This window comes from Penicillium rubens, assembly GCF_028828025.1.
Source record: "Penicillium rubens strain IBT 27055 chromosome Unknown utg000003l_segment0_segment0, whole genome shotgun sequence".
Classification (NCBI taxonomy): Eukaryota; Fungi; Ascomycota; class Eurotiomycetes; order Eurotiales; family Aspergillaceae; genus Penicillium; species Penicillium rubens.
Window position 1 is genome coordinate 1944421 of NW_026890601.1, and position 12586 is coordinate 1957006.

General features: G+C 48.9%; 5 protein-coding genes across 5 annotated transcripts; 3 read left to right on the plus strand and 2 right to left on the minus strand.

Moving 5' to 3' along the window:
* Positions 1–912: 912 nt before the first annotated feature.
* N7525_006930 (uncharacterized protein) lies at positions 913–1149 on the plus strand (the record flags this gene model as incomplete). Its single annotated transcript, XM_061213873.1, has 1 exon — positions 913–1149. The coding sequence occupies one exon, from the start codon at positions 913–915 to the stop codon at positions 1147–1149; it is 237 nt and encodes a 78-aa protein (XP_061068304.1).
* Positions 1150–3716: 2567 nt separating this feature from the next.
* N7525_006931 (RNA-binding protein LSM5) lies at positions 3717–4374 on the minus strand (the record flags this gene model as incomplete). Its single annotated transcript, XM_002567446.1, has 6 exons — positions 3717–3755; positions 3810–3873; positions 4063–4090; positions 4144–4182; positions 4241–4297; positions 4350–4374. 6 exons carry the CDS (start codon positions 4372–4374, stop codon positions 3717–3719), a joined length of 252 nt encoding a protein of 83 aa, XP_002567492.1.
* A 375-nt stretch (positions 4375–4749) lies between these two features.
* On the plus strand, positions 4750–8593 carry N7525_006932 (3'-5' exonuclease; the record flags this gene model as incomplete). The annotated part of the gene is made up of 3 exons (XM_002567447.1): positions 4750–4874; positions 4930–8360; positions 8427–8593. 3 exons carry the CDS (start codon positions 4750–4752, stop codon positions 8591–8593), a joined length of 3723 nt encoding a protein of 1240 aa, XP_002567493.1.
* Positions 8594–9028: 435 nt separating this feature from the next.
* Positions 9029–10159, minus strand: pex10 (ubiquitin-protein ligase peroxin 10; the record flags this gene model as incomplete). Its single annotated transcript, XM_002567448.1, has 1 exon — positions 9029–10159. The coding sequence occupies one exon, from the start codon at positions 10157–10159 to the stop codon at positions 9029–9031; it is 1131 nt and encodes a 376-aa protein (XP_002567494.1).
* Positions 10160–11015: 856 nt separating this feature from the next.
* N7525_006934 (EXS domain-containing protein) lies at positions 11016–12516 on the plus strand (the record flags this gene model as incomplete). Its single annotated transcript, XM_002567449.1, has 5 exons — positions 11016–11100; positions 11166–11215; positions 11280–11965; positions 12020–12336; positions 12443–12516. 5 exons carry the CDS (start codon positions 11016–11018, stop codon positions 12514–12516), a joined length of 1212 nt encoding a protein of 403 aa, XP_002567495.1.
* Positions 12517–12586: the final 70 nt, after the last annotated feature.

A 12586-nucleotide genomic window follows, 5' to 3' on the forward strand; every position in this document is an offset into this window, starting at 1 on the left:
GCATGCTCTTGGGTAACGCCCGAGTCCGGGAGGGCAAATTATCTTCCTTTTTTTTATTTAATTCAGGTTTATGGCTGATCCATATCGAGGCCATGAATTACTCATGATTCATACATATCTACGGAGCACATAGGTAGTCGCGGAATAAAACTGCAAACGGTCAAGTTCCCACAGCTTTTACCGGTAGATAAGGCCTTGGGGCTTGGAACCATGGTGTTTCACCCGACTATCTTATTGTTTTAGAACAAAAAGGGGAAAGCGAGATAATTATCGTAGGATGTGGAACCCTGTCTGGTAGACGCCACTACTTATCTATCTCTCGCGTGATTTAGCCTGTCACAACGGAAGGACCTCAACGGATCTCACCTCAGGCCAATATCTACTATTAACTTAGCTTGACTATCTCCACGATCTGAATCCCGAGGTCGTATTACATGGATAGTCATGCTGACAAGTCTCCAGCGACTTTTCCTGGGATTATCCATGGATGATATTCTGTGTGCCGACAAGGGAAAAGCCAAGCTTCTGGAGACCAAAGACGGCAACTCCCCAGATTCACTAAACCCCATCTGTCGGTTTCTCCGCACTCTACCCATGGAAGATAGTCGATCATTGCCCAATCAGACAAACCTCGGGAGATAAGAGCGCACCTGCGCACCTCCCTTTCCCCCGGGCTTCCACCGAATACTGCTGAGGTGCGTCCACGGGTGTTTCCTAGGTTCTTGTTCTAGAATACTTTATCTCGCTGAGTTGGTATTCTAAGTTTACACAAAATAACCTTAGAAACATACTAGCATTACTCTATAATATACTAATCTACTGGCGATTAAACGGGATGGGAATTTCTTTTCATTTCTCACCCCTTGCCTATGGGAAGGCTTCCCGACGGACCCCGTTCCTATCGCATGCGCTATGGGCTACAAGGAATATGCGTGCATTGCCATATGGCTGGAGAAATTCGCCCCACTGAGGCTTGTTCGCAACCTTTCACAATTGAGTTCCCTGACCGTCACCTCGGTACGGAGTATAGTCTTGGCCTGTGGATGTGGTCAGAAAGCAGACGAGAGAGACTGTGCGGAGTCCACCAAGAACCACGTCGGTCGGGTTCGCCACTACCGCATGACATTTAGCTCTGGTCCCCTGGGGTAAGGGATGGTGCCATGAAACTCTGTTAACTCTGTGCTTAGGCAAACTCTGTGCTTAGGCGTTTCGAAGCGAGGGTTTCTCCCTGCATGGCTCGTGGCGGTCTGCCATTCATATGCATGGAAGCACGGGAGAAGCATACCAGGAAGCCAAGAGGGCATGTTGGGGAGATATTATCATGCGGTGTTCATTAGAGACAGGTGGAATGATTGGCCTGGTGTCGGAGCGTTAAATAATACGCTCGTGCTTTTATTTATTTTATATTTTTGCTGGGCAATGTGCAGAACATATCGATCAGGAAGCTCTGGTAGGTCCAGGACCATGCCCTCGCATCTTGGGTCCGCGAATAGACTTTTGTAGGCCAATAGCTGAATTCGGGCATCCTCGTCAAAGAAGAAATTAATCGCATTTGGTGGTTAGTGGATGTTGAGATATCAAGGTGTTTATAATCGGGTGACCTCTGAATTCGAGTGTGAGAAGCCCTTTGCGACCAAATCGAAATGTGCAAACGGCCACACTAGTCTTATCTTTCATGTCTGCTTTACGGGTCAAGGACATGACCAGTTTCTGAGATAGGTAAATCCACAACGTGAGACTTGGTTGGCCCATGCATCCCGGTCAGATAATAGGGGCGAAAAAAGACGCACCAGTGTTCTCGGCCTTGAGCTGAATTGAATTGATGCTTGACTACCAGCCACTCAAGCCTTCGCCAGCTGATGGCGCGCAGTAGCCGATTTTACTGGCCACGCTCCCGCAACAGATAGCCACGGTAACATCGGGCTGGGTTGGCATTCGTGTTCCGGTGACAGGAGCCATGGCCGACCGATTGTCCTTCGTTAATGTTAGGTCAGCGGCTGCGCCCGGATCCTGGTCCAATGTACAGAGTACTTTGTACGTTGTACAAAATTGCTGCCTACCCGCGTAGGTAGGTGCTCATGTGAAATCTGTCGGTTAGATCTGTAGCACAAAGTTAGCTCTTCCGTGAACACACCCGTGGACCCTACTAAGTAAGGTTCCAAGGTTATTTGTCGGTTTCCAAGGTTGAGTAGCAGAAGTCTACGGGTAATACCCCGCAAAATAGTCTCTGTACGATCGGAGTACTCCGTACCAAACGTTTCGCTCGAGGTTACTCAAGTCGACGAGAATCGCTAGAAATGAATGCCCCAAACAGCACGCAATGAGCATTCAGGGTTTCGCCACCGCCACGAAATTGTCCGCTATTACCCCAGGCTGATGTACAAGATACATTTACTTCATTGGGAGTACATTTGTTCTAGTTCCTTTCCGCCATGTTCATAATCCCCGACTTGCTGCCAAGTCGGACCTCCCCATTTAGGTCCATGAGGCGCTTGGTATGTTCCATAGTTACTTTGTCTCACTCCAAGACTCAGTTAAAAGCCCTCACGGTGAACACGACTATAATTAATATATCCAAATATACATTGGAAATCCGAAGTCGACATTAGGTGCATATAAAATGCGGGGGTGACAATCTGTTAGGTAACAGTTTCCACATAGTCAACTTTGGAGTCTGGGGAAAGACGGGACAATGAAACCTCATGCTTTCAGAATGGAATTCGGTAAAAGTGAATAGTACTCGAATAATATCCATGATTATCCGCAGCCGGTGCTGCATCTGCAGCCCGTCCCTAGAGCCCCGTGTGCATCGACCCCCTTTCCTGTCCCTGACTAAGGCTGCCGCTTTCTTGTGCTTATCTTGCTTTAAAATAGTTTCTGGAATCCTTCTCCAATACTCCCACATATGTTATAGATGGCTCTCTAGTGTGGGCTTTACAGCATCGCACTAGGATTAGACCGGTCTATGCCCAGAGTAGGTAGGGGCTATAGTATATATCGAATAATGTGCCGTCGATGATCCCATCTAGATTAGCTACTCGTTAAGGTTCGCCGTCATCATTAATCTCCACTTAACAGCAGTTAACTGAATAGCAATATAACACGCTGAATGTGGGGTATTAAGTCGACTTGGAGTTCCTTTGCTCTACGTTGTAAATCATGATATCCACAGTGAAGAATTGCCCGATCGGTACGCGCCAGCGGCCTCTGCTCGTATCGAATGGATGTCCCAGATCTTGCTAATAGCCGGTTATAAACTGTAAATAGCGCGCGGCGACCGGGTTTAGCCGTCGATACCCTGATTCCAGGGAGAACGACTTGTGGTTGGGGGGCTTATCCTGGACCGCTGGTTGCCCGGAGGTCTTCTGTAGGCTAGTTCCTGCATGCTTTATCTCGCATACCATTGGAGGCTGCAATGGTCCCTTTTAGCGGACTGCATTGTGGTAGACTCCGCTGGATCATGGCTAGCCATCACTGCGATGGAGATCTTCTTCGGCGAACACATTCACTTGGATGTTGTTGACAACAGCTTCTTCTTGGTCTTACTTCAATGCTGACCTACGCGCTGCCCGAGACACGAGATAATGGGAAGAGACCAAAAGCACGCTTGACATGGAGGTTCGTTCATTCAACGATTTTGTTCTATCTCGTTGCATTCGGTATCATTAATACACAAAATTTTATTTTCGTCATGGCAAGAACTGGGTATCTCAAGCTCATGAGCTTGCCACTGGGCCTTCACCACCGGGAATCAACTGGTTGAAGAGTCAGTAAAGCACCGGGTTGGGCTCAAGGTGAATTTAACTTACCATGCAGATATTGTTTCCATTCAGCAAGAGCTTAGGGAGCTTGATCTGGGCACCGGTGTAGTCGCTAAGAGCAAGTTAGTCTAGGGCGTAACCACAAGAGTGACCTGTCGGGAATCTCGAAATTGGATTTCGCAAATCAGATAGAGATGAACGAGCACTGCTCAGGGGCGTAGGAGCCAAGGCAACCAAACACCCATCACAGAAAAAGAAATGGTAGGTCAAATCTAGAAAAGGAAAATATCAAAGAACGTACAACTCTGTCACGTCTTCCATAACCATGTCTAAATCAAAATTAGCCTGGTGAGATCGCCACTTCTCATGCAGGGATACTCACTGACGTAGTCATCGAATCCGAGTAAGGTCCCGGAGAACTCTTCGTAAGCATTAGTACGCTGGTGCAGTTCCTTTATCAACATTGAATTTTAACTGACCTTTGTCACCCTTCATGACAACCCAAATCCGGGAGCCAACACACTTATCAATGAGCTCTATCAGACGGGTTAGCGGGGTTATGACTTTCTTGGGCCATTAGGTACGGACCAAGAGGAAGCAGCTGAGAAGCCATGATGTCAGGAGATATAAAATAAGGGTGCTTGATAATTTTTCCTTCTTGGCAAGCGTCTCGACTTAAAATCAAAGGTGATCAAAGCATCCCGCGTGGACAAGATCGATATAGAAAAGGACGTGATCGTTTGTCGCTCGGCACCTCTAATGATCCGGCCCGGGAGACTAAGCCAAATAAGGTTTAGAGGCAACTTTGAAAGTTGATTTGCGCGCTTGGAGCTCCGCAACATGGGATGCTATCCTGACCCTCAATTGATTTTCTAGTTGCAGTCTCGTTGATTACCATATATTGAGCCATCACTTATTGTCTGTCAAATTGATCAGACCCGATTACTTCGTGGGGCTCCAGGCTGGTCCACTATGCTTGTCACACATAATGCCAATGCGGCCGATTCTTTTAGCAAGTCGGAAGACCCGATCTTCCCTTGCAAAACATAGTGGTCACCTCAATAGATCCAAATCTCATGGGCTATTGCGATGGGGACTTTCTGAGCAGCGGGGGTAAGCAAGCTCTATTGTGTCCAGCTTCAATAGCTGTTTTCTGACTAAACTACAGTGGCCCCGACACTTGCGCACGATCTGTCCCAAGGCTCCGGCATGTGTCTTTACGGAATAGAAGCTCCTCATACATCCCGCTTATAACACCTCAGTCAAAGCGGAACTTTTCCAATACCACTCGCAAAGAAGGCATGTGGGATGACGACAAAAAAGCCCCAAAGCCAGAACCCGTGCAACGAACTCCAGGCCGATCGGCTTTTGTGCGCCCCGCCCACCATCGAGACTTGGGCAGCTTGATTCGATCGAGGGTAAATGGGAAAATCCGAGTCTCTCAACGTCTGCGCATTGAGAAGGAGTTCAATTCGCTACCTTCATCTCAAGAACTTGTTAAGAGTTTTATTGAATTGAAATACAAACACGTTGATGACCTTCTCGATGAATCCATCAAGGCCAACCTAGCATATGAAGCCGAATATGGAGCTATCTCATCAATACTGCAAAAGCAAATCAGTGATGTGGTATCCCAGATAACAAAACAGGTTCTCCATGCCGAAAAGACCACTCAAGAATATGTGACTGAATGGGAAATCCTGTCAAGCTTCATCAGCGCGCGATTTGTAACTATGGTCTCAGACACCACGCGTTCAGTTCTACAAGCAGAGAAAATCACTCAGAAGTACGTCGCTGAAGTGACAGCTCTGTCATCTTCCATACTGGGATTGGATCGAATACAGGCTGCTGTCACGAAAGCAGAGAATACCGGTCGAATGATTGATCATGATTTCTGCTGCATTGTTTTTGGTAGAACACCAGAATGGGAAAGAAAGCTGGGAATATCCGCCCAGAAGATCCTTAATTGGCAGGAGTGTCTTCGTACGACTCAAAGAACACTCATACCACACCTAGTCAACATTTCTGAGCTGTCCACCTGTCAGTTGAGAGACACCGTCAACAATGATTACCTACAACCCCGGCATACCGCAAGAAGTCGAATTGATCGAGTTCTACATCGAGGCGAACTTATTAGGGAAAACTACATTGAGTTGAAACTGAAAAGCGTGAACTCACGAGCTTTCTCCATCAGGACTCTTTGTTTGGAGCTTCTACGTAACCCAAACCTTCGCCCAAGCGATAGATGGGTGTTTGGCCAATACGGAGATATCCTTTGGCATAATGATCGCGAGCTTGGTAGATGTGCGCATCGTCACCGTGCATTCTGGCTCAGAAGACAGATGGCGTTGCATCCACTACGACAAAGTGAATTATGGATGTTAAAGGATTTCATGGGGGCAGCTGTATCCGCACGTTCTCGTCAAGCTACTGGCAGGCGGGTCTTACTTGCGGTTGCACTGGGTGCCCCCAAGGCGTCAGCAGCGGGTCAGTACTTACACAAGAACCCACTCGTGATATCCAACAAGATCTATCTCGAATATAAGCGTCTTTGGATGCCAAAACCGGCACGCAGCCCTGAACTACATATCTACTGGCGACAGTTGGATGTAATGGCGCCACTGCACATGATGAATTTTCTTATATGGAGACTTCAAAATGAAATTTGGTACCTTCACCACAGCCTTAAAGGTAATCTTGGGGTATTGTGGGCTTCGGTCCCTGAGCAGACTCTGTCGCAAACTGCCTTAAAAATAGCAGACTGGAGCCTAGAATTCCAGAAACATCGCAGCGATCTTCGACAAATGATCTCTGAATACAACCATCTAAACTGGCTTCGTCTTCGATCGGAAACATTGCTGCACTCAGCGAGACAACCTGTCTATCTTGCTGGGAAGTTTGAAGTCCTCAATCCACTGAGCCAGAATATCCGTGACTTCAAGCAATGGGCCAAGCGCATGGGTCAGATCGCTTCTGACGCTCATATTATCTCAATCGCCAATGAGCAGACACAAGCAGATTGGGAGTCCATCCACAGTGAGATTGAGCGCAAAAGGGGGCGGGTTGCTTCCGTGATATCCCAACTGGGTTCTTCGGCGAAGGAGGCCAGGGCTAGGAGGGGACGAGGGGAATCCCAATATCACAATGCCAAGGCTGCTTTCATCAGGTTGTCTCAACGCCGTCTTTCGAGATATACCAAAGGGCAATTGTCGGGCCCTTCCGGGTCTCCGCTTGCTAATCGGGGCAATCACGAGCCCGCTCAAGTTGTGGTATCCACGAAAAGTTCCTTGCGAAGGAGAAGCCAGAGACTGAAGGGGGGAGCTAAACGACAGCATGCAGCCGAGTTAGCCGCTAATCAAGAGGATAGCCCCCTCGGGCACAAACTATCTCCCAATCCTCTAACAATAAAAGCTGAGGACCACAAAATAGAGGGCAGGCCTGCATCCAAACCAATCCCAGTCGATGCGCCTACCGGTCAGAAATATCAGGCGGACAGTCAGGTCATCCGCAAACCATCGCCCAAACTCTGGAAGAGCAAATCTGGGAACGTTGACGCCCCTGAGTTCAACCCGTTCCTAGTCAATGCGCCTGCTAGTCAGACGAACCATGAAGAGAAACAGGTTCTTTCCAAGCCACCACTCTTGCCCTCAAAGAGCAAAGATGTGAGGCTCAGCCCGGAGCCACATCTTGATGACCCCCGTCCACCAATTCCAAGAGGGACCAGCAATACATTCCCAGGCACAAGGTCACGCAACGGACTACAACCGGCGACTATGCTTCCGAGGAAACCATTCGCTAAACCAGAACCAACGGATAGGAGAAAGTACAGCACAAATGCGATTTTCCACCAAGCCCAACAACAAAGCAGTGGTGTCCGGGATGATTCCCTGTCTGGACAGCCACTTGGGACTCATATGGCCTCGGTCCCAGATACCCCGAGCGGACATGGGCCAGGACATTTTGAAGAAGACGACTCCAGGGACGAACCAAACCCATCTTCAGATATTGGTTCCGGTGCAAGCAGTTCGACAACGTCCCGGTTCTGGAGCCATAGTTCACAGCAAAGCCCCGATGGCCGGAAACTCATTGTGCATTATTGCCGATCCCGTCAAAGTACCGAAGAAGCTGTGCAACACTTCCTGGGGAGCAAGGTCATTGGATTTGACATGGAATGGAAGGCTCAAGCATCCAGCTTGGACAGCATTCAGAGCAATGTCTCAGTGATTCAAATCGCAAACGAGGAGCGTATCGCCCTCTTCCAGATTGCGCTCTTCAAGCCCGCGCGTTCTCTGGAGGACTTAGTTTCCCCATCGTTGAAACGCCTCGTTGAGTCTCCCGATGTCACGAAAGTGGGTGTTTCCATCAAGGCAGACTGCACGCGGCTGCGCAAGTATCTTGGCATCGATGCCAAAGCCACCTTCGAGCTCAGCCATTTGTACAAGTTGGTCAAATATGGCAAAGACAATCCCAACTTGGTGAACAAGAGGGGTGTCAATCTCAGCGAGCAAATAAACGAGCATTTCGGTCTTCCTCTCGAGAAAAGCGATGACGTCCGCTGCGGTGATTGGACTCGGGCTTTGAGTTATCGTCAGGTTCAATGTGAGTACTTGGAATCCTGCATAATCTCTCTCCTTAGATGCTAATCTTGCCTCTTTCTTTTCCTAGATGCTGCTACTGATCCGTATGCTTGCGTTCGTCTGTTCCATGCCATGGAGGCGAAAAGGCAAGCCATGGACCCAATGCCACCTCGTCCCGCGTACGCTGAACTCAACCAGCCCATTGTTCTTCCACTTGGACAAGCAGTCAACAGCGATGAGGATCCATTGATCTGACCATGTAGATATGCATACATGTACTTATATTTGGTTATCCTTTAGATACCCACTCTTTTTGTTTTGCACAAGTTTCGGAGCATATATTTGGACAGTTTCAATCCAGAAAGGTGTTTTTTTTCTTCTTTTCTTTTCTTTTTTGGTGTGTTACTCCATGTTCTGTCTTCTTAAGCGGCGTGCATTCGGATTAGATGTACATCTACATTCTATATTGTACCGACAAATATATATCGATCGGCTGTTCCATGTGAAGATCCAGTCGAATTCTACAGTCCATGGAAATCATGCTCGAATGAAATAGAAACAGGGGGTATATATTTATCCAAAATAAGTGTATAAACATGTATCGGTCGCGCCAATCTCTTCAGTGATAATCCATGAAGATCATGAAAGCACTAACTAGCCTAGAGCTTATTACCTCAATCAACCACATAACTACCCTCTTAGAGGAAGCACCTTAGAGAGTAGGAGCTCCTGTCGACAGAGCGGGCACTCCGGCTTTTCACGAACCCAGTCGCGAACACAAATCCAGCAAAAGACATGGCCACAGGTCGTAACACTAGGATCCTTGAACATCTCCAGACACAGGGTGCACTTCCGCTGCTGACCCTCGGGGATCCAGGAAACGGCGCCAGGGTCCTCCTCGAGATCATACAGAGGCACAGACGCAGGGAGCAGAGGAATGGAAGACGGGTTCTGAATCGAAGCGAGAACAGCTCCAGCCTGCGATAGAGACTGGCCAGCGTCCGCAGACTGGCTCTCGTCTTCATTCATGCTCGCGCCGAGCTTGCGAGCGTGCAGGAATCCCTGCACGGCGATTTGGAGAACGAGCAGCACACCCAGAACCTCGTATCCGATGCGTTGCTCATTGTCCTCGATCTTCTTTGTGAAAACGTAACGCAGGCTCCAAAGTCGCTTGGAGAGATGGTAGTACGAGCCGGTGAAATAGAAGGTCGCAATGCTCAGCGCATAGATGGGTGACAAGGATGTGATGGAGTCCAAGTGTTCAAGGATATACTGCTGGATGCGCAGTTTTGTAAACAACGGCCGTTTACTTGGGGTAGTTGAGAATTGGGGCTTGTTGAGCAGGCCAGCCTGCTGCGCCGCTCGTAACTGTTGGCGTGCAATGTTGCGCTCGAGCTTATTGCGGATTCTCTGCCGCAGGGCGGGAAGTAGCCGCTGCAGTGTCCATGGTACTAAGATGCTGCTTAGGATGTACCCCACGCGACGGCCGATTGAGGGTAATTGAAGTGTGTCATCTTCTAGTTGTACGAGATCGCAGTATTCTTCGCCTAGGGTGCGGTTGCCGATGGCCGTTGTTAGGGTGAAATAGAGAAGCTCAGTGAGGTGTTTGATAGCGTCGGAGTGGGTGTGGGCGTATCGGGCGCCACGGAGAGCCCGGACGATCCCTTGAGATTGTTGAACCAGGCTTCCCGTGAGGAATGCATCCTTCTCATGTGAGCGGATAATGTCTGGTGATGTTGCGAAGGGGTAGAAGTGTGAGGCAGATGAGCCGAGGGCTGAGCTCGGGGCTGGTAGAGAGAGATGGGAGTCGTCGTCCGCCATGACGGATTGTAGGGTCTTGATATAGTGATATTAAGTTTGAGTGCGATCGTGAATGATATTTGTTAACTTAATGCATCCCCGAGACGAGTCACAGACTCAATTCCCCGGCTTTCGTACCTGGTGGAGATAAACAATTTCCCCGGAGTCATCCTCGGATGAAATGCCTCGGTATATTATTACATCAGGTGACTTGTCCGTTCTAGATCACCGTCACGTGCCTAATTAGATCACTATATTACATAATAAAACTTACGACCCGTCGGGGAGCAATACCATTATGTAATTCACATAATTACCCGTGGACCAACCTTGGAAATTACCATACGACGCAAGCGTCAACTGGTCCCACTTGGGGTACTTCAGAGGTACCTGGTCCTGTCGCAGATGAATGCGGGAGGCTTGCAGTGGCTGAATGTACCTAATTCGGTACCCCTTTCGTGCAGAAATCCAGGGGTGTTTGAATGTTCTCTTGAACAAAGAACGTTTTTGACTATATTATGATGCCATGTGTACGTTGTTATTATTAGAACGACGTAATTAGTTTTGTAAAAACTTCCCCTCTTCGATCTTTTCTCCTGAGATTGGCATTTAATTCCAATTATACCCAATTTGACGCTGTGGGGATCCAGACCGCGGACTCTGACTAGTCCAGGCGCGTATTCCACTCCTCTCCGCTTATTAAACTGCCCCAGCGGCCTCAAACTGGGAAAAGTCTCAACTTTCGGACTTTCAAAGACGACTCACCCCTAGTCATTCTTTTTTTGGTGTCATATCGAAGGGGTCCTTGTTGCTATTCTAGCCAGCCCTGTTTTTTCCCCCTGTGATTTCCCCTATCCCACCCCTGATCAATGGAATAATGGCGGTTGATCAACATGCTCAATTGGATGCCTTTGGGCTGGTCTTCCCATTGCCGCTACGTATAGCTGCTATCTTGGTCGCTGGTAGGTGAATTCCTGTCTGAAAGCGTTGGGTCCCGACTAGACGTGTGTTAACACAAGTGGGCTAGGTTTCTGGGGATGGGGTATCAACCTTCAATACCTGGCAAAAGCCAACATTGTAAGTGCCGCCCCTCACCTAAGCATCGTATTGCCGACAGCTAATCAGATTCCCTTACTTCCAGGACGTTCCGGCGCTCATCAAATATCCTGCCCGCACATCCTCCTCGCAACGCCCACATCACACCGCCGTCTATCGCCTGGCCACATGTTTCACCATCCCACTTGTCCTGTGGTTCATCGTCTTTTCCTTAGCCACCCGCCGGTCCCCTGAATTAGTGGAGCGACTGGACTGGATCCCGCAGTCCGTGTTCATTATCCTCCTCGTTATTCTGATCTGGCCCTTCAATCGCGCCTCTCGTTCCGGCCGAATCCGATTTCTCCTTACCCTGAAGCGGATCAGTATTGGTGGTCTGGCCGAGTCGAAGGATGGGAAGTTTGGTGACATTCTGCTGGCAGATGCCCTCACTAGCTATGCTCGCGTGATCGGAGATCTGTATATCAGCTTCTGCATGTTCTTCACCGACGGCTTCGCTGCGACTTCCAAGCCCAACCGGGCCTGTGGAAGTGAAATTGTCGTTCCGATCATCCTCGCTGTTCCCAGCTTGATTCGTCTTCGTCAGTGTTTGACGGAATATGTTCGTGCGCGGCGGACAGTCACCCGGAGAGAGACGAACAAGGCAAACCAGCACTTGGCCAACGCTCTCAAGTATGCAACTGCGTTCCCAGTCATCTGGATAGCCTCCAAGATGCGCAATTACAATCCCCTGGAACTACGTGGGTATAGCGAGGTCAGCATGATGCGCCTTCTGTAAGATTGTATTCCACATCTGTTGTGTTTATGCCTTTCTCTAACATTCCACAGATTTATCGTCTCTTTTATCAACTCTGCCTACTCTTTCTGGTGGGATGTTGTCAAGGATTGGGATATGACTCTCTTCTCCTCGGAACGTCGCGACAGCGCCCATCCATACGGGCTCCGCCGGCATCGTTACTTTGGATCCGACAAGATATACCACTATGCCATTATCGCGGATTTGGTCCTTCGTTTTTCATGGCTATGGCGTATTGTCCCAGGCCTCGGCTGGATTCCTGACACCGAAAGCGGATTCTGGATGCTCATGTTCCTCGAAGTTGTACGACGTTGGATGTGGGTATTCTTCCGGACTGAAGCTGAATGGAGTATGTTTTCGCCCTGTGCACCCGCACTCCCCCCTGATCCCAACCGTGTGACCATGCACCATTATCCTGGTTTTCGGACAATTTCACTCACGCTTTTATGCACTAGTTCGAAATACCCACGGCCCAGGCCCAGATGACGTCCTCCTTGGCGAATACAACCACAAATTCGACGCGGACTAAATTTACCTATGCCCTTTCACCTTTGATCATAACTTCAACTTGGAACCAGAACGTGACGCAGAGAAACCCT